The sequence below is a fragment of the Abramis brama genome (genome assembly GCF_963993115.1).
Source record: "Abramis brama genome assembly, chromosome: 3".
Lineage (NCBI taxonomy): Eukaryota > Metazoa > Chordata > Actinopteri > Cypriniformes > Leuciscidae > Abramis > Abramis brama.
Genome location: NC_139965.1, coordinates 51,693,179 through 51,715,571, shown reverse-complemented (window position 1 = coordinate 51,715,571; position 22,393 = coordinate 51,693,179). Strand labels below are relative to the sequence as shown.

The window sequence follows — 22,393 nt, the reverse complement described above, 5'->3', positions numbered from 1 at the left end:
TTGAGAGGTGAGGGGTGGAGCCTGAGGGATGTGCTCTTTGAAGGGAGGAGTCTTTTAAAGGTGGGGCCTGTTGTGGGTGGAGTCCTTGCACACTGAGTCCGAAATTCACGCACGTTAAAAAATAAATACGACCTCATGTGTCAATTAAGTTCACACACTGCCTCTGAAACTTTCGTCTGTCATAAAAAAAAATCGGATCAGGTTAGATTGTAAATGCTCCGTAGCAAGCATTTGAGAGGTGTTTTGACAATTCAGAGCCACCGAATGACGAATACAAAAAAAACACATTCGAAAATTTCGGACCTTTAGAGAGTTGAAACTATAAGAGAGGTCGAGTTTGTGGGTGGACTTGATGAGGGATGGAGCCAGCAGTAGGTGGAGTCTATGTGGGTGGAGTGTTTGAAAAGGAGCCTGAAAAGTAGGGCTAGGGACCTAGGCATTGGCGTTTACGCTACAAAAGTAATGTGATCCTTCAAATGCGGTTTCGGTGACCATATATAATTTTAGACCACGTTAATATTAACCTATAGGGGCTTTCGCACCGGATGAACCTTTTCATAGTTCCTAGAACTATTGGTGGAAGTACCCGGATTTTGCCGTGTTCTCACTGCAGGAAATAGGAATGATTTTAGTTCTCATAGGAAAAAGGAACTCCTTTTGGAGGAACTAATTTAGCTCCAACTTCAGAGTAGGGTCTAAACCAGCACTATAGGAACTATCCGTGATGTTAGTGTATGCTGATTGGCCGAACACACGCAAAACACCAGCACCGGCCATTTAAAAAAAGCTGTGTAAACACACAGATTATAGCCTATATAACCCAGAGAATGTGAGCAAAATAAAGGTCTGCCGTACCATTAAAATAAAAGTCACAACAACAAGCACGGCTTACATCACTTCAGAGTTCCTACTGGCAATGCAACCAGGAAAATGTTCCTAAGGGAACCATTAGTTCTCGGGGAACCACCCTGGTGGCTAGTTTCTAGAACTAAGTTCCTAGAACTACCCGGTGCGAAAGCCCCTTATATTTGCTTAGATCACTTGAGATGAATTTTAATACCAGGTCTCAACAAAAGTCAAAATATTGCTCAGTTTGTTTGAGCAGCTTGACAACAGCATGTCAAATTCAGACTCAAGCAGTGTTATGAATTTTGCATCACTAACTGTTAGTCCAAACAGCAGTTGTCAGGTAAAATGAGATAATAGGAGTGTTGTGTTTGAGAAACCTGTTTGGAAACAACCATTTCCTGTTTCATGGCACTAACTGTGCAGAAATGACACACTTCAAGTTTATGGAAGGAAGAAACATTGGTCCATTGACCATCTACTGAGGAACTTGTATGGCTCATTTATCATATTATTGTCGTAGGTTGAGGTAAAAGTAAAACTGGCACAGCGTGCGTGTGTGTGTCTGTGTATTCTGTGGGGAGGTTGTCGTTACCTGAAGATCTGTGTTGTTTCACAGGAAAGAGCAGCAGACATTCTGCCCAAATTAACCTCCGCACGCACATGAATATTCATCACCGGAGCCACACAGCCACTCAGGAGAGCAGAGCGCTGAAAGGACTATAAATATGCTAATTTATGGCTGTCCCCTTAGATCCAGCATAGTGAGCAGGACAGTGAAATGATGTGTGTGTGCTCAGTTGTTCATGTGTGTGCTTATGTCGATGTGATGCATACTAATCAGACCGTTTGAGTCAGTGATCTTGCAGTATCATTTCTATAGATGGGATGATAATTCACAGTGGTTCACCGCATTTGTGTGTGTGTTAAAGGGCCAAACTGGACTAATATGTCCCTTTGTCTATCACAGCTAGAGAATTCTGATGGACACCTGATTGAAGTGCATAAATCCTGACTATGACACATGTACATATGCATTCATGTGTAGAGCTCAACCGTGATCACCCGCATTTGCAGTGGCCTTGGGCTTCATTCCTGAAGTATTTTTTCCCATTCATTTTCACTACAGGCTTTTCAGAAACATGTTCTCTATAGAGTTCAAAGCCTTGAATCAAATCAACCTGCTCAGAGATGAATCGCAGTAATACAAACATTGATTTTAAGAAAACTGGCGAAGAGAGACAAAGGAACAAGACTGTAAACTCGATGTAAACCGACTTTAGGAGAAATGGAATATCAATCAAAGCAAGAATAACCATACACCATAAAACGATTGATTGCATCTCATTAAAGTATAAAATACAATATATTTGACATTGATTACAAGATAATAAAATGCATAAAAGTGTGCTTAATTGAATATGCACTTAAATGGGCAGTTGTAGTGCAGTGTACTTGCAGATAATATGTTGAATAAAGAAAGGCCACTTAAAGTGTACTTGGAGTACATGAGTACACTTTTAAGAAGTGCACTTTGTAATAATGCCAAATTAAAAGTTTTACTTTTACATGCTAAATCCTTGTTTTAATTATATTTTGTTGTGATTTAAAGAAGTACACTTATTTTGATGTGTTGACTCACATACAGTACTAAAGCACATGTAAAATACTGATTATAAACTGTAGTTTGTTGATATATTTAAAATGTTCTAAATTGCAACTTCATCATTACAAATGTGTCATATAATTGTAACATATAACACATTTAAATTTAATTGCAATTAATGTGCATTTAAGTGTCCAAAAACAGGGTATGAATAGTCAATTCAGGATTATGTAGTTCTCAAGTTTAGGACCTCATCTTATCTCTGTTTCGAGAGGTTTATGACGATCAATTTCACTGTGGAAGAAACAAATAGGATTTTTACTGCCAGAACCCTGCTGGTGCGCTGTATTCTGAAGGGTTTGTTAGGAATGCTTCGTCATATTCATTTTGAAGGGGACCACATAAAACAGAATCACAACAGCAGAGGTGATGGGTTTGATTAATTCATGAGCGAGGGTCTTATTACAGCCACACATCTCCTCCCTCCATGGGGTCTCAGATTAAATGGGATAATTCTTGTAATCAGACGTTCTATTCATGCTAATAATGAGATAATGACAGTCTCTTGTTAGTAGTTTTCATACTGGGGTGTATTAGTTTGATCTGTAGATGGTTGATTACTTGCTCTAATGAGAGACTGAACAGAAACACTTACAAAACTGTGAGTGCGCTTATTTTTTTGGGTGTGTGAGCAACACAACAGTATCACAATATACACTGCTTTTCAAATGTTTGGGATCGGTAAGATTTCTAAAGTTTTTGAAACTCTTACCAAGGCTGCATGTATTTGATCCAAAATACAGTAAAAACTGTAATATTGTGAAATATTTGTACTATTTAACTGTTTCTGTATTTGAATATATTGTAAAATGTGATTTATTCCTGTGAAGCAAAAATGAATTTTCAGCATCATTACTCCAGTCTTCAGTGTCACATGATCCTTCAGAAATCATTCTCATATGGTGATATGCTACTCAAGAAACATTGCTTATTATTATCAATGTTGAATACCGTTGTGCTGCTTCATATTTTTGTGGAAACTGTGATGCATTTTTTTTCAGGATGCTTTGATCAATAGAAAGAAAAGCATTTATTTGAAATAGAGATCTTTTGTAACATCATAAATGTCTTTACTGTCACTTTTGATCAATTTAATGCATCCTTGCTGAATAAGTATTAATTTAGTTTTTAACTTACTGACTTCATTAGATAACCATGTTATAATGTCTATTTTGTTAGAGATGAAAAATACAAATGAAGGATAAATCTAACAACAAACATGCTGCAGACGAGGCTTCACATTTTGTAATACTTATAAACGTAAACCTAATATTATTAAACAGTTCTGATCAGATGAGTGACTTTCAAATCCATTGTAAAATAGATAAATGTTTCACAGTTCCTCCAAAATGAAGATTGAGTTTGAGCTTCATAGCTTTAGGTCTCCATTTACTTACCCTCATGTCATCCCAAACTTGTATGACGTTCTTTCTATTGTGGAGCCCAAAAGAAGATACTTTGAAAAATGTCTTGGTGTTTTTTTATACGTACAGTAAAAGTTAGTGGAGTCCAGGGTTGTTTTGGACACCCGACTTTTACTGCATGGACAAAAAATCTATTTTTTCAGAAATTGTAGATACAGGTGAAAGAAAGTCATACAGGTTTGTTTGTAGCGAAACAAAGACTGAATTTTTATTTTTGTCAACTATTCATCACATGGTATCCACTTTATATCGGTTCGTTTAGGTTTGTGTGAACATCGCTGCTGCTGCTGTTGTTCATTGTCTGATTTATAACAGTCGGCTCTAAGAAATAAAAAAAGATTTAAAAGCGTGTGATGTGATTTATAAGGCTATTTGGAAGGTCGAGTTATTAACCGCAAACCAACCTACGTCCACCCTGCTCCGCTCACAGAGGTCACGACTTCAACGCCTCAGTTCTGTCACACAACAAATCCAGATATATGCCTTCATTTATGTGTGTGAGACCACCGGCCACAACACTCAACAGTTTTGTGCGTTCATTCTGCTATTGCACTCCAAATGGTGACGAAACAGCACATATTTGCATTTATAATTTACAGTCTATCTCATCTTGGAAAGTAGACGAATAAATGTATGGCGTCATCTGATTCAAAGGGCTGTTTTTAAATGTTTGACCAATAAAATGTCCATAGAAGGACATTTTTTCACCCCCTTAATTATATAAATACCAACTGCAACATTCATTTGGCACATCAAATCCTATTGGACCACTTGATTTAAAGCTATAAAAACAAACATACTTGTACAATTACCGTTCAAAAGTTTCAAAAGACAGTACATTTTTTCCCCCTTTTATTCGGCAAGGATGCATTAAAATAATCAAAAGTAAAGCCATGAAGGTTGTTGCAAAATAATGTTTTAAATGTTTTAAATAAATAATTTTCTTTAGAAGTTTCTATTCATTAAAGAATCCTGAAAAAAAATGAATCACAGTTTCAACAAAAATATAAAGCAGTACAAGTTGATAATAATTAGCATATCCAAATGATTTCTGAAGGATCATGTGACACTGAAGACTGCATTAATGATGCTGAAAATTCAGCTTTGCATCACAGATTAAATTACATTTGAAAATATATTCACATAGAAAACAGTTGTTTTACATTATAATAATATTTGACAATATTACAGTTTTTACTGTATTTTTGATTAAATAAATGCAGCCTTGTTGAGCTGAACAGTCTACTTTCAAAAGCATTAAAAAATCTTATTGACCCCAAATTTGAAAAGACTTTTAAGAATGTGTATTAGCATGAAATTATTGGTGTGATTTCATGTAGTTACATGTAGCAGGCCAGTAATAAATGTACTTAATAATACATTTATTATTATTTCATTCTCAAGGTTAAGACTACATTTCCATCATTATCAAAAGCCTGAACTATCGGATCAGTAAGGTTTTTCTTTTTTTTAAAGAAATTAATACTTTTATTCAGCAGGGATTAATTCAATTGACCAAAAATGACAGTAGCCTACAGCATTTATAATGTTGCAAAATATTTGTATAATTTCTAACTAAAGGCTCTTGGCTATAAAAGTTAAATCCTTTTAATATGTCCTGGCTCAATGTCATGCATCTGTAGGTCATACTCGTCATACTATTTCTTGCATCCTAAATTAAATTAAATTCTTAAGACCTAAATTGTGCGAGTGTTGTGTAACAGCTGTGAAGGGGGTTGTTGCTGCTTCTTTTTAAGTTGCTTTTTATTTGTTTAGTTGCTGTTGCACTTTTCGAAGGAATTATTTTCTGTCTCTCTGTCTTATTCATTTATTTGTTCTTGTTTTCTGTTGTGTGCGTGTCTGCTGATGTTTGCACAGCTATCGCTTTCATGACGGCTGTGTCATAGTGGAGTGGCACTGGTAAGATCAACCTGTTTCTCCACCGGTCATGTGTCCCTCTGGAGGTCATCTGCACCTGCCCACTTCCTCCTGTGTTTGACGTTTTATGTGTGTGTTTGTGCATACGTGTGTGCGTCCGTAGTTCCACACTCATCTCTCTCCTTTTACAGATTGTTTTACCGATGATCTACATTGTAAAAAAAAAATCTGAATTTTTATTTTGCAAATTTTTGAGTCACACTTTATATTAGGTGTCTTTAACTACCGCGTACTTGCATAAAAATAATAATAATTAAAGCTGCAAGCAGCGATGAAAAGGGCCCTCGCACCCCTGCCGCCGCCACCCGGCGCCTTTAGGAAAGGCCTTAAGATTACACTCACCAAATTTGAAGAGGATCAGATCAAAACTGTAGGAGGAGTTTGTTAAAGTAAAACATCAGGAAATGGCGAAAACTGCACAAAATCTGAGAGGAAGTTCAAAATAGCTGACTTCCTGTTGTGTTTAGGGCTATGCTCCAAGATACTTTTTTATAGGTATTGGCTCATTACATGTATGTACCAAATTTCATACCTGTACGTGAAACGTCGAGCCGGGGCAAAATGTTGGGGCAATAATTAAGCCATTTTGCCCCACCCAATTTTGAAAACCATATCACATGTAAATTTTCACCACTTCTGAAGCGTGTGCAAAGTTTCATGATTTTTCGAGCACGTTAAGGCCCTCTAAAAAGCGATTCACTTTGGAGAAGAAGAAGAAGAAGAAGAAGAAGAAGAATAAACGGAGCAAAAACAATAGGGTCCTCTCACCATCGGTGCTCGGGCCCTAATAATTGGGGGGTTGGGGGAATAGGGTTAGGGTTGGGGGGGGTATTAACATGCCTAAGACTTTTGCACAGTACTGTATATATATATATATATATATATATATATATATATGTGTGTGTGTGTGTGTGTATGTATGTATGTATGTATGTATGTATGTATATACATTTAGAACACTTAACTTGTGATTGCTATCAGGATGCAAAGAGACTTTCAACTGGCATAAAAAAATAAAATTCTGGAACAAATTGCCTAACCTGCTTTAATATTATGTGCATAGGACCAATTTTTGCTCTTCAATTTTTCATGGAGTTGAGTAAAAAACACTTAAGAAACTAAAGTAAAATTAGTGATGGGTGCTTTTGAAAGACTGCTTCATGAAGCTTTAAAAATCCTTTTGAATCTTTGTTTGGTGCTAGTGATTCAGGTCGTGTTTCAAACTGCCAGAGTCACGTGATTTCAGTAAACAAAGTTTCGTTATGTCATAGCTGTTGCGAAAAGTTTTGACATTTCACTGGTTCACTGCTATAGGGGCGATTATCTGTGAACTTATTAACCAGTGTCTATATGGCTTTTACCTGGTTTTGGATCAGTTTCATGAATTCATTGTAGAGCTGTCAGTTGATTAAAAAGTGATTAATCGCTCTTTAAAATAAATAAATTGGAAAACCCATTGAACGTTAAAATGTTTAATATATTTTTATGTTGTAGTACATAATGTCACATTGAATCTCCAAATTCATGTAGAAACAACATAGAGATGGTATATTTTAAATATTTGTTTAATTGCATCTTTTTACTAAGTTCACAATGGTTTCATATAGAACCCAAGGGTTCTTGATTCAATTTTAAAGAACCCTTATGCTAAAAAAGGTTCTATATAAAGAGAAATGTCATAAATGATTGCATAATACATTCATGTTTAACGGGTTACTTCAATTTTATGTTTAAGAGATGTGTAATTTATCAAATTTAATCCAAGTAAAAAATTAAAAGTAAAACTCCAAAAAATTATCCTTTAAAGGGAACATCTGAAAGGTTCTATATACTATACCTTTTTTTCTACACTGAAAAAAATGTTATGTTGAATTTACTTAATTTTTTTACGTCAAGGGGTTGCACGAAATAAATTTATCTAAATCCAGATATATTTTTTAAGTTGAGTGTACTTATATTTTGTAAATTGGTTGTACTTATATTTTATAAGTAATTTCAGATTAATAATATTCATAATTTTAGCTAAACTATTTTAAGTTGAATTTACTAAATTTTTTCAAGAATCAGCCTGTGAATCTCAACAATGGTGACAATTATAAAGCATGTTGCAGTGCATTCTGGGTGCTACCAATCAAAACTCATTCATGGCTCCCATCATGCATTGCTGCATGAATAAATAATGAGCTTATGTTCAGAGGTGATCGGTTTCAGTGTTTCAGGTCAAATGACTGTGAAATAATGATTGTTAAAACACAACCAACACCATCAGATCACCTTTTCTCTTTGTTCATAGGCTGTTATAACTCAGGTACAGCAGCCAAACAAAATCTAAAGTTAATGGTTTCAGGGTAAAGAGCCCAACTAAAACACACACTGATCCCCATGATGGTAACTTAAAATTACGGTTGTAACATTACAGTTTTCTCCATCAGTGATTCTGCTTGTTAACATCAGGTGTCTTCAATGTTGGCCATACAAAATAAATAGTTCTTAATCCATCTTTGACGTCTGTCTGTTATTCAGATATTTTTGTTTAAAAATTGTTAAAATGGTTAACTTTTAAGGAATTAATTTTATTAATTATTACTCAATTCTAATGTGTTAAATTTAATTAATAATGTTGCTTGTAATCTGCACAATTTTATTGAGTAGATTAGCGTATTCATTTGACAGTGTATATGGAAATTAAATTAAACTTATTTTTTTCTAATTACTTTTAATTGAATGAAATTAACTTGTTTTAAACAAGAGCAGTGAATTTGAAAATTAATAATAAAAAATAAGTAGGATTAAATAACACATTATAATCAGTGAAATTAACCAGATAAAAACATGTAACATTTACAAGGGGTCAGAATCATTTTTTTCAGTGTAAGAGTGTATGAATGAAGGCCAGTATGACTGATACCATTACCACTAACTGCTGCTGATGTTTCTATTCAATGGAGAAAACGAACGCAGGCAAGGTCTGGGTTATAATAAACGATTTTGTTTTCTGCTCCAGATATACACTTTTCAATTTAATGTCTCATTTTTAAAATGTAACATTAAGACAGTAATTTGAAACACAGCCTTTGCAGAAATATAAAGCCAAACATAAATGTGAAAAAAAAAAAAAAAAAAAAAAATCAACGACTAGTATTTCCAGTGTCGATTTGCAGCGGTCGTTTTGGTCGACTTGTCTCGCACCAATATGTCATAATCCTCATTTAATGTGCGATACAGGAACAACTCTGGATTGACGTGGGCGGTCTGAGTTTGATCCTTGTGTCATGAGCGATTCCTTTTATTCATTAATCTATGACTCAATTAAACCCACTCAAGACAGACGTGTCTCTGGGTGAAGTTATCACTCAGCACCTTGAGGACATTATTCACATTTCCGTCAAGACTTTCTGCCTCCAACTAACTCAATTACAGCTGCCATTGGGATGCAGATTCGCTGTTGGAGATAGAGTGAGACGATATGACAAATTGCTGCTAATTCTCTTAAACGGTTTTAAAAGCAGTCTCTTTATCATAATTCACGTTAATTTTTCATGTTTAACCCGGGCGATCAGCAGCAGGCTACCTGAGGGAGGAGAGATGTTCAATCGCAGTCTTGTGTTTGTTAAACTACCAGCAGGACGTCTTTAACGCAACCAGTCGCCGCTATCTGCTTCAATTAAACTTCTAATGCGCCTGGGGTTTTCAGCACGAGTGTGTTTTAGAGAGGGTGAACGAAGGTGCACGAGAATCTGCATAGTGTAGCTTCAGGAAAATAAAAGTAAAAGCATAAGCATAAGGATGAGGTTTCTGGAAAAGAGAGCTGTATTCTCATATGAGTGTAAGAAATACGGGTTATTATTCCCTCAAGACAAGAGTGAAAAAACTTGGACATGAGCGTGAGCTATTTAGGGGTTTTTAATATCCATTTAGTTTGGCACTTTCCACAAATTTATTACGCCTCCCCATGATTTTTTTTTTTTTTTTTTTTTTTTAAGTATTAATGCAAATTCAACAAATTCCTGCATTATGTGCAGTAAATTATGGATCTATAAATTCAATCAAATTGATTGCAGAGAATTCCATTGTTCTGTTTGGCCTAAACTCATTTGGATGTTTAATACACCCTATAATAAATCAAATAAAAAAGCAATTCATGTATAGAGTTGTTTTCTTTATTGTTGATACAAATAAAACTACAGTCAAACCAAAATTTATTCAGACACCTTCAACATTTCTCATATTATCATACTTGATATATATAGCGAATATAGTTTAGAAAAAAAACTCAGTTATCAAATGAGTTTATATTTTACTGGTTTTGGCCATCCTTCTGTTAGACTGTCTCACAAATGAATCAGGTTGAATCGCTGTCAGCTGTTAAATTTAAGTACACAATGAGATAATACCAATTTAGGTCAACCGATTACCAAGCAATGCTTAATTTTGTTCAGTCTGTGGTTCAAAAAGGTCGTATTAGCAATTAAAGAAAAAACACTTAAGCAAAACATGGTCAGGTCAAAGTGTCTGAATAATTTTTGGTACCAAATATGTATACATTTTACTGGTAGTCCACTCTATGAAGCATTTTTGGGTATAATATGTCACAGGTTGTATCCTCTCTTACATAAATTAGCTATAGTGTCCTGCACCCACTAGTAAAAAAATATCAAAAATGATATCTGGTGTCTGAATAATTTTTGGTTTGACTGTACATCCAATATTAACTCCTTGCGTACAGTTAGTCATTCTGTAAACTCAATGAATTTCCCTTTGCAACGAGTTTCTGCAGTGCCCTTTAAAATACATTTTGAAATTTGCTCTTGATCTTCACATAAATATCACACAGAAATGTCACAATCATGTTTTCCAGTCACTCTCAATTATTGACTGAGTTGGTAACATTTATGTATGTGCATAGCCTACATTCTTAAGGTTAAACACTGTCTTGCACTGACTCGTTTGTTGAAAAAGAACATAATTATTTTTTTTTTATCCTATTTGTGAAAAGTGATATAGTTTACTTTAATCAGTTGCATGTTCTTGTAGAAAGTTACATTTCTGTAAATGTATTTAACCCTAGTCTGTTAAAAGATCACAACAAAATAAAAATGATCTCATCATGTAATCACCCTCATGTCATACCCGATGTATATGACTTTCTTTCTTCAGATAAACAAAAACAAAGATTTTTGGGAAAATAATCAATCTCTGTGAGTCCATATAGTGTAAGTGAATGGCTGCCGCTCGGCTGACGCTTGAAAAACCACATAGCAACTGTTCTGGTAATTCGTACACGACCCCAGTGGATGAATCAATGTCTTCTAAAGCCAACCGATATGTGTGTGTAAGAAAAATACTAATATTTTTAACTATAAACCATTACGTCACGATTTCTCTGTGTGGTTTTTCAAGCGTCAACCGAGCAACAGCCACTCACTTGCGTTATATGGATTCAAATTTAAATTTGTGTTTATCGTCTTTAGCTGGTATTACAGCATTTATTACTATTTTGAATTACCTTTTATTTTTAGTTTCATTTTTTATTTCTAATCTTTTAAGTTTTAGTAATTTTAGTAATTTGCTTTGTCATTTCTATTAGCTTTTCATTTCTATTTAGCTTTAATTTATTTTTCAGTTTTAGTCATTTGTGGACTTCAACACTTCTAATTTAAGTTTAATTTGGTAACACTTTTCAATAAGGCTCCATTTATTAACAACATTACATATAGCATGAACAAACAATGACAACTACTTTTAAAGCATTTATTAATATAATTAATTATTACAATTTAAAGTCGCACCTGTTAATATTATTAAATGGACCTAAGTTACCATGAACTAACATTGAACAGTTGCATTTTTATTATCTAACATTAACAAAGATTAATAAATACTAACACATATATTACCTGTTGTTAATATTAATGTGTGAGACCTTATTGTAAAGGGTTACCTTTCATTTTTTGTTTATTATTTATTTTATTTCAGCATTATTTCAATTAACAAAAACTTAAAATGTTAACATTTGCAATAGTTTGAATTAAAAAGTAACAACACAGTAAAAATGATATACTGAATTATAATAATTATTGAACTTGACTATGAACACTCTTCATTCAGGCATCAAGTCGAGTGTTTATGGGCCTTCATGTCCATTAATGCCCCTGTCATTAAGATGGACACTGCAAAATGATGTTTAATAGTCTCCACTTTAATTCCATCAATCATTTATTTTGCTGTGCACCTGGTGTGATTATTAGACCCAAACTCAGTGTATGTGTGTGTGTGTGTGTGGTAATTACCCCCGACACCTGTGCATCTCTGTAACAGCCTGTGTGTGTTTGTTTGCTATTGGTTGATCTTGTTTATGACTTGTGGTTGGTTTTGTCATTGTTTTTTTGCAGAAATGATGTTCTTGTCACTGTTAGAGCTGGGTGATGTATAGAATAGGGCTGCACAATTAATAGTAATAAAATCGAAATAGAAATATTGCTTAATGTGATTATCAAATTAAAAAAGGCTGTCATTTAATTCAATTAATATATCCGTTGTGTGTTTTAGAGTGAAGCGCGGCACTGTGTTCATTTACACGCGAACAGCTTATTAACCGCTGGTGTTTTTTCAGTGTCTCAGAGCAGCTCATTTCACAGTAAATGCTGTTCCACTTGAACTCCATCTGTATCTATCTACAGTTCGAGTTGCTTTAATGTGTATTTAAGAATGAAACATGCACCAACCATCTTCCCAAACATGAGATGCACTCCGACAAAAGAGAAGCTACAAGGTTTTTTTTTACACCAAAATAAAAATTTGATAGTTTAATGTTTGAAAATGAAATTATGCCCTCCATAAATATTAGTATTGGAATCTTACATATGTACATATGTAGCAATTGAAACTTTTTATCAGAAAAATCTCAATTAGATTTTCTCCCCACATTGTGCAGCCCTAATATGGAATATTTATGATAAATGATTATGCTTGTGATATAAAATTGCCTAACATGTTGAATATCTCAATGATTTCAATGCCCTTTTTATTTGTTCATAAAGAGTTTGGTCCTAAAGAGCATGTAGTTTCATAATCATTCAAAAAGACAGAAATGTCTATGATTTTAAATGTTGTTAAAGTCAGTAAGTAAGTTTTTATAACTCATTTCCAGTTGTTCAATCTCAACATTTCATATATTACATTTGTTTTAGTAAAAATATGTAGTATATTTCTTACTGTACTGTTTTATTAGTGAAATATAAATGAAAAGATTTAATATCACTCAGCCCTAGTTGCTGTTCTGATGAGTTGTATGACGCATATGGACTCATCAAAGCCCATCTGGTTCAATTCCCTTCTATTTTGCTCTCAAGTGTCAATTTATTTATTCTAATTTTCTGTTGCTTTTCTTTTTTCCGCATTTCATTCTTCAGTTATGAGGATTATGATCCAGAGATTAAGTAAGCAGATCCGTCTTTCCTTCCCTCCAGCTCATATTTCTCTCTCGGTTTGGCTTCATAACTGCCAATAAACCCTCTCACTTCCTGTTTTTACGTTCTCGTTCGCGGCACAATATGAAGTGCTGTCAATCATTCAAACAGCCTGTGTGTGTGTGTGTGTGTGTGTGTGTGTGTTTCTCATTCTCTGCTCGTCACCTTCTCAGTGCCCTTAAAGTTTCCCTTGTTGTATTGTGCACCTCATCCTAAGGTCCGTTTTATGACTTAAGCGGAGGCATTGGAATTCAGGACATGGTCATTTTAACATTCATCTGAAGATGTCAGCGTCTCAGTGTGATGGAGAAAGCAAACATCTTTCATAATGCCTCTGAGTCATTATTAAATGAACAATTCCTCAATTCATGAGTCTTGTTAAGTAGAGGTGTGCTGATTTTAGATTGATTGGTTTCTGAGCAATCAGACTTAATATTAGACAGTAAAATGGTTAAAAATATATAGACTACTCTGTCTTATCTGGAAACAAGAATATCATAAAGACATCCTCTTCAAACACCTTAGCTACCATACACAATAATGTTCAAAAGTTTGGGGTCGGTAAGTTGAGGCTGCATTTATTTGTTCCAAAAAAACAAATCATTTTCAGCATCATTACTCCAGTCTTTAGAGTCACATGATTCTTCTAATATGCTGATTTTCTGCAAAAAAAAAGAAAGAAAAAAAAGAAATAATAATAATAATCTTATTATTATCAATGTTGAAAACAGTTGTGCTGCTTCATATTTTTGTGGAAACCACCGTGATACTTTTTTTTCAGGATTCTTTGATGAATAGAACATTCTAAAGAACAGCATTTATTTAAATAGGAAATCTTGTGTAAAATTATAACTGTCATTTTGTTTTATTATTTGAATGCTTACTTGCTAAATAAAAGTATTCATTTGTTTCCAAAACAAATTTCACTGACCCCAAACTTTTGAACAGTAGTGTAGTAACACACTGAAAACCACCAAAAACTTTAGATGTACAAAGACGCTGCATTCAAATTACTTATGAATGAGAGAAAGTGCAACACACAGTATGGCAGAATAGTCCCGCCTTCTAAATAGCAGAGCCAATCGCTGATTGGTAAAGTCATCGCATCACTGCAGCTGCTTTTAGAAGAACCAGTTGCTATAGACCTTGCACCAGAGAAACAAGCATGGAGCAGTCTTTAGAATTCTTCTGTTTTTGGGGTAGCTCTGTATATTTCTATGGCATCACTGTCGAAGAGTAATTGACTGGTGAAGTGGATTTACTTATTGTAGAGTTTACAAAAGTTATCATGAGCATTCATTTTTGAAGCAGATGTCAAAACAGATTTCAGATTTTAAAACGAGTGGTTCATTGATAAATCCGTAAGATCTTTCCTTGAGGCTGTGGAAATACAAACCGGAAGACAGAACTCAACGAGCGCAGCACAGAAAAGGGGCGGGGCTACCTAAGCAGTGCGTCCGGAATCACTAATATAGGTACTACATTTGAATCTGAACTTACTTTGTGACAGTTCAAAAAGAATGTTCTACATAGAAGGAATGTGTGTATGAATGTAATCTGGATGTACTACATCCGCCATGTTGCCCTTATCACGTGACCTAACAGCGTTTCCTGTGGCATCATGGGATTGTAAAGTGTCCATCGCATGCGCACTTCAGAATCTCGCCGGAAGTAGTAGGTCATCCGGGGAAATTTCGCCTACTGTTTTTTGAATACTATGTATTTGGACATCCTACTCTGTTGGCATACTGTTTTTTGCATACTGTATTGTATGGAAGTATTCGATCTCGGATGCAGTGAAGGTCTGTAGAAACAGTCAGTGTTCTGAGACACATGCTTTTGACTGCACATGCGCATTGGCAGATCTAGTCTGAAAAATATGCTTTTTTTAACGCTATTTGAGCATAAGAAACAATATTCATGAGACTGTTGTTGTCAGGTTACATTGGTGATTTCAAATATGAAATTTAATTGTAATCTTGGTGAACAGCTCTGGATAATTTGATGTTCCTTTTATTAGTGGAAATATTTGTTCTGAAATACAATCTCACTGTATTTATTTATTTTTTGAAATTATAGTTAATGACAACAGTGTGAAGTTTGTTTGTCCCATTAGTGGTATATTGGATGTTATCCATATGTAAATGCATGTAATTTTTATGTTAAATTGAGCTGGAGTCAGTGGGGTGGATCTGCAGCCCCGCGGGTAAAACAACACATTACAGACACAACACGTGATCTGTTCAGCTCTCACACAATGAGGCGACGTGTGCTGAATGTCAGGAAGAGATACAGGAGGGTATTTAAAGGGACAGTTCACCTACAAATGACAGTTCTGTCATCATTTACTCCCCTCATGTCACTTGTATGACTTTCTTCTGTAAATAAATGTCTGAGCTCTTTTCTGTTTTTCAAAACACAATATGACCAATTTAACTCCAAAAAGGACCTAATAATAACCGTTAAAGTGGTATAAAAGTGATTTGTGCGCTTTATTTGAAGTCTTCTGAAGTCACAGATATAAAACAGCATACGTGGGGAAGAAAATTGAGAAAATGGAGTTCACTTTAACTGAAGTCGTATTTAATTTATGTGGAGAGCTGGATAGAAATTTACCAATTTAGGCACTGATCTAGCACTTATGTCTTATATTGCGAGTAATGATTTCTGACCGCATTTTTCTCATTTAATTTCAAGGCTAATTTGCTGTTTGCTTGTGTGTGTGTGTGTGTGTTTCAGATCGTGGGTAATCGGAGCCATAGCACTGCTCTGTTTACTGGGCCTGACCTGGGCGTTCGGGTTGATGTATGTTAACGAGAGTACAGTGATCATGGCGTACCTCTTCACCATCTTTAACTCCCTGCAGGGCATGTTCATCTTCATATTTCACTGCGTCTTGCAGAAGAAGGTTTGGAAAAACATATTCACATACACATATGATACACAAATGATACACATATGATACAAACCAGGGCCATCGCCTGAACATGTGGAAAGTAGGGCGGTTTTGTTTTGTTTTGTTTTGTTTGTTTGTTTGTTTGTTTGTTTGTTTGTTTGTTTGTTTCAGATATATTATCTGAAACACTATGGCTATGGATACTTTACAAAGCAGTAATCATCCCAAAATATGCCAAGCAAACAAACACTGCTATTTAGTAAATAATGTCTTTACTATTTATTTTATTTTATTTTATTTTATTTTATTTTATTTTATTTTATTTTATTTTATTTTATTTTATTTTATTTTATTTTATTTTATTTTATTTTATTTTATTTTATTTTATTTTATTTTATTTTATTTTATTTTATTTTATTTTATTTTATTTTATTTTAAAGCACATTACAAAAAAGAGATTTCCTGATCTTGACCCCTAACAAGCTGCCTTGGCAACTAACTAAAGTAAAATAGGTTAAAGTACTATAATTGAAATATAGACAAGGCAAGGCAAGTTTATTTATATAGCACATTTCATACACAAAGGTAATTCAAAGTGCTTTACATAGAAAAGGTATTAAAATACTGTAATTATAAAATAATCACTATATATGCATAAGAAATAAAAAATAGCATGCATAAGAAATAAAAATATTAATATCATATTTAACAGTGCTCATTTCAGTAAATGCACCGCTAAACAGATGTGTTTGGAGTCTGGATATAAATTAAAGCTGAATAGAAATATTAAAAAACTAATTAAAATGACCAAAACACACTAAACAAACTACTAAAACTTAAACTAAAATTATAATGAAAACTCAAAATATAAAAATAAAATCTAATTTGAAATAATAATAAATAGTGTAATAGTAAATAAACAATTTTTAAAAAGCCTATTTAAAACAACACTTCAAACGTTTATGTTCATCCCTAATCCCATTATGTTTCTCACAAAACAAAACTCTAGAGCAGATGCTAATGGCTAGTACGACAGCGGCGCTTAATACGGTTGTGTTCATAAAGCGTTTTTTTTTTTTTGCGTGACAACCCCATTCTATATGCGAACTGGCACCTGCACATTTTCAGGACTCACAACCGCATTCTCGACAAACCCGCCCAGAATTAATGGAACCGCACTGGACATTCTGCCTCGTCATGTAATGTGAGAGCCACGGTGAACTGGATAATCATGATGGGTTTAGTTTACTCACGGAGACGGAGAAATGATTTGCATTCATCCTCACATCCACCTGAGCTGTAGTGGGTGCGAGCTGTGAGGCGTACTCTCAAACGTACTCTCTGCACTCGGTTACTAAGCATTTAAAGTCCTTGTTGATTTTTTTAAAATATCTGATGGATGAACTCACGCCTCGATTAGACTCGTTTATTTCATAACTCGCTCAATTATGATAAATCTTCCCAATGTTATGGACATCACCATTTTCGATACTGTCGCTGAATGCGGTTGTGAGTCCGGCACTGCATACTAGTCATTAGCATCTGCTCTAGAGTTTTGTCATTCCAACCCTAAAATGGATTAGCTATAATGTTTTATAATTACATAGAGGCCTGTGCACTACATATTGATAAATTTGAGATGATACCAAAGTCATCTCAGTGCAGGTCAGGTTTTTTTAGCTCATATATTGATTCAGAATTGGATGTAACTTTTCAGAACTCTTTTCAAACGCTGCCATGTAATACACAAAAATTACACAACTTTTACACCTTATATCACTTGGGGCGGCACTGGTGACGGTCCTGATACAAACGATGAAACAATGAAAACACAATAAATGGCAGCAGTTGTGCATAGTTTAATGGCCATAGTGTGTGTGTGTGTGTGGTCCTGATAAACCCTACGTTATGGGGACAAAATGTCCCAACATAGATGGCAATTTCCAAAATCCTTGTTCTTGCGGGGTAATTTTTTGGCCCCCATGAGGAAAACAGCTTGTAAATCATAATAAGTTAAGCTTTTTGAAAATGTAAACATGCAGAAAATTTACTGTGATATGTTGGTTTAGAGGATAGAATATACAGTTTGTACAATATAAAAATCATTAATTCTATGGAATGTCCCCATAAAACATGAAAACCCAACGTGTGTGTGTTTAGGTACGCAAAGAGTACGGGAAGTGCCTTCGGACTCACTGTTACACTGGGAAGAGTGTGGAGTCGTCTATGGGTTCAGTGAAAAGCTCCTCGTCGCGCGGACCTGGACGATATTCCTCAGCATCACAGGTAGACGAGTAACATACAGTATACACACACACACACACACACACGTACAGCAACACAAAGCCAAAATGCAATTTTGTGAGTGTCCATGTGTGTGTATTCTCTCACTCTCTCTCTTTGTCTCTTTTTCTTGTTTCTTGTTTTCCTTCTTCTTTCATCACAAGGTTCACCACCCGCCTTGTATGACAAACTCCTCACAGTTACAGTATGAACAAGTAACTATCAGCCCTATAATTTTTTCACACTACACACTTGATCAGCTCATCTTAGTGATATGCTGTGTTAGAAGCAACATTTTGTAGATATTTTTGCATGTTTAGCAGTGTGAATGAGTGATTGTTAGGAATGGAATACACTACTGTATACTACTTATTATTATAAAAAAAAAAAAATAGCATGTAAAACAGTATGCAGTATGCAATAATAATATTTTCAAACAGGAATATTCTACTGTATATCTTTGTCATATTACCTCCTTATTTTATTTCATTCAGCATATTCTAGTAATTATGAAATTACTTATAAATATGACCTACTTAAGTGGATCAAAAAAAAAAAAAAAACTCAAAACTAATTGCATTTAATATGAATTTAAACTATAATACATTTTCATTTAATTGCAAAATACAATTAAGCATGTTTTATATGTTTCATTCAGAATATGGATATTTTGCCATTTTAATCCAATTTGGTCTAAAATGTCTTATGAAAGTAAAATTTTGTAGCACACTGGAAATGTAAGGTCAAGCACATTACATAATAAGAAGCACCATTCATTTATTCGTATATGCATTTTACAATACAGTCTGTTCCAAAACAGTATTTCGCTACACATTTTGGCAGATTCTATATTGATATATTTATGCACAGTATATATTGCATCCTGAAAAAAAAGAAAGGTTGACTTTTTAAAATTAACTTAATCCCAGCTCAAATAATTCGATAATATAAAGAGAAAAATTCACAATTTCACATTTCCAATTCTGTCCTTTACCTGAACATAGTTTGCTTTGAAGAGAGCAGTAAAGGGAGGATTTCCATTGTATGCTGTCCTTGTCTCATACAAATCTTTGGCTTTACATATCTGTGCTTTAATATCTCATTTCCATGGTAACGATTTGTCTGGTTATATTATCTCCATGGACACAAGGTTTCCAATTCGACCTTTAGCCTTTTAGAGGTCATCGGCTGTGATATCAGCAAACATGTAACAAGAATCTGACATGCACCAGAAACACACTTCGCCGACCCGTGACCCGTGTGTGTGTGCGTGTAAATGTCAGCCAGATGAGTAATGTGCTTTAAACAGCTCAACATTTCACGTCCAGAGGATTTTTGTTTTATACTCATTTAAGCTATTTTTTTTAATTATTTTTTTTATGTGCTGCAATACATTGCAAGCACACTGTAAAAATGAATACGAATGAATACGCTAAATCTAATCAATAAAATTGAGGCAACAGATTACAAGCAATATTATTAATTAAATTTAACAAATTAGAATTGAGTAATAATTAACCAAATTAATTCCTTAAAAGTTAACCATTTAAAATGAGTAAAATTTACACATTTTTTTAAACAAAAATATCGGAATAACAGACTGATGTCAAAGATGAATTAAGAACTCTTTTTTTTATTGCCAACATTGAAGACACCTGATGTTAACAAGCAGAATCACTGAAGGAGAAAACCGTAATTGGTATGTTACCATTATGGTGATCAGTGTGTGTTTTAGTTGGGCTCTTGACCCTTAAATCATTAACTTTAGATTTTGTTTCGCTGCTGTACGTGAGTTATAACAGTCAGATGAACAAATAGAAAAGGTCATCTGATGGTGTTGGTTGTGTTTTAACATAATCATTATTTCATAATCACTTGACCTGAATCACTGAACTCATATAGAGCCCAATTTAGGTTTACTTTATTAATTATAGCAGCACTGTCCTTGTACAGCATAATGTTTTTAACTTTTACAATGTAATCCAAAGAATTTTCTAAACGTGTCTCAAATACAAAAAAAAAAAATATATATTTTTTTGTTTTGATTTGGCCTTTAGACACAGACATCAAGAATCAGCCTGTGAATCTCAACAATGGTGACAATAATAAAGCATGTTGCAGTGCATTCTGGGTGCCACCAATCAAAACTCATTCATGACTCCCATCATGCATTGCTGCATGAATAAATAATGAGCTTGTGCTCAGAGTTGATCTGTTTGTCACCATTGTTGAGATTCATACTTTAATTCTTGATGTCTGTGTGTGCCAACATAAAATAATTTTTGAAATTTTCTTTTTATTGATTTGATCATTTGGTTTAATTGAAAACGTAAAAAATATGATGCTGTGCAAGAACAGTGCTGCTATAATTAATAAAGTAAATCTAACTCAGAAATTGGGCTCTATATGAGTTCAGTGATTTTAACAGAACCAACACCATCAGATCACCTTTTCTATTTGTTCATCTGGCTGTTATAACTCACGTACAGCAGCGAAACAAAATTTAAAGTTAATGATTTAAGGGTCAAGAGCCCAACTAAAACACACACTGATCACCATAATGGTAACATACCAATTACGGTTTTCTCCTTCAGTGATTCTGCTTGTTAACATCAGGTGTCTTCAATGTTGGCAATAAAAAAAAAGAGTTCTTAATTTATCTTTGACGTCAGTCTGTTATTCCGATATTTTTGTTTAAAAAAAATGAAGGAATTAATTTGGTTAATTATTACTCAATTCTAATTTGTTAAATTTAATTAATAATATTGCTTGTAATCTGTTGCCTCAATTTTATTGATTCGATTTAGCGTATTCATTCGTATTCATTTTTACAGTGCATTTTAGACAGAATAAACAGTTCATAACTGATAACCTGAAATGGATAGTTCATGCAAAAATAAAAATTCTGTCGTCATTTACTCACACTCATGCCATACCAAACCTGAATGATATTTTGAAGAATGTACACTCTCTAAAACAAAGGATATTTATTGGCATTGATAGTTCCATGAAGAACTTTAACATCCATGGAACCTTTCCACTCCTTAAAGGGTACTTTATTGTGGGAAAAAAATGTTCTTTAGGTTATTAAAATGTTTTTTACACTAAGAAAAAAAAAAGGTTCTTTTAAGAACTGTTGACTGAAAGATTATTTGGGATGGCAAAAAAATGGTTCTTCTATGGCACCACCCTTTTGAACCTTTATTTTTAAGAGTTTGAATGAATGAATCATTCAGATAAGTTTTGTGTAGCAGATTAACTAAATCATTACAAAGATCCAACTCAAACGAACAGTTCGTTGACAAATCAGACACAGTTATTCTTTCACGAACTCGAGAGTAAATCATTTAGGTTTGTGCGATTTAATGATGGAATTTCATTTTTGGGTGAACGATTCTTTGAAGCCTCAGTGTAACACTGGTTCTGATCATATAAGATATGTGTCTGTGATCAGACAAGTGTCAGTTTTTATGACCAGAGGAGAACTGGCCCCCTGGCTGAGCCTCATTTTCTCCATTTTGTCACCTGATGGAATTTTGGTTCCTTGCCACTATTGCTTATGGCTTGCTTAGTTGGGGACACTTAATATTCAACAATATTATTGATCTGCCTGCACTGACACCATTATATGAGAACTGAACTGAGCTGGACGATGACATCAGGGTTTTCTCCAGAGCGGCTGTATAGATAAATGAACTAAATTAATAACTTTTTTATAACAGAAATGAATCAACACTAAGCTGGGCAATGACACTATTTTCTTATAGATCTGCTGTACAGCAGAAACAAACTGTTGCATTATTTTCCTGTTATCACTGTAAAGCTGCTTTGAAACAATCTGTATTGTAAAAAGCGCTATATAAATAAAGGT

The 22,393-nt window shown here is 34.1% G+C and overlaps 1 protein-coding gene across 13 annotated transcripts in view; it reads left to right on the top strand.

Moving 5' to 3' along the window:
* LOC311078545 (adhesion G protein-coupled receptor L3) overlaps positions 1–22,393 on the top strand; it is a 311,310-nt gene that overhangs the window by 273,182 nt on the left and 15,735 nt on the right. For 7 of the 13 annotated variants that reach the window (XM_084107414.1, XM_084107413.1, XM_084107410.1 and 4 more), the window contains 3 exons: positions 16,083–16,251; positions 18,400–18,525; positions 18,687–18,737. In XM_084107414.1, coding sequence (XP_083963540.1) covers positions 16,083–16,251; positions 18,400–18,525; positions 18,687–18,737 — 346 coding nt within the window. The remainder of the gene's footprint in view (positions 1–16,082; positions 16,252–18,399; positions 18,526–18,686; positions 18,738–22,393) is intronic. The other 6 variants (XM_084107416.1, XM_084107415.1, XM_084107412.1 and 3 more) reach the window with 1 other exon arrangement.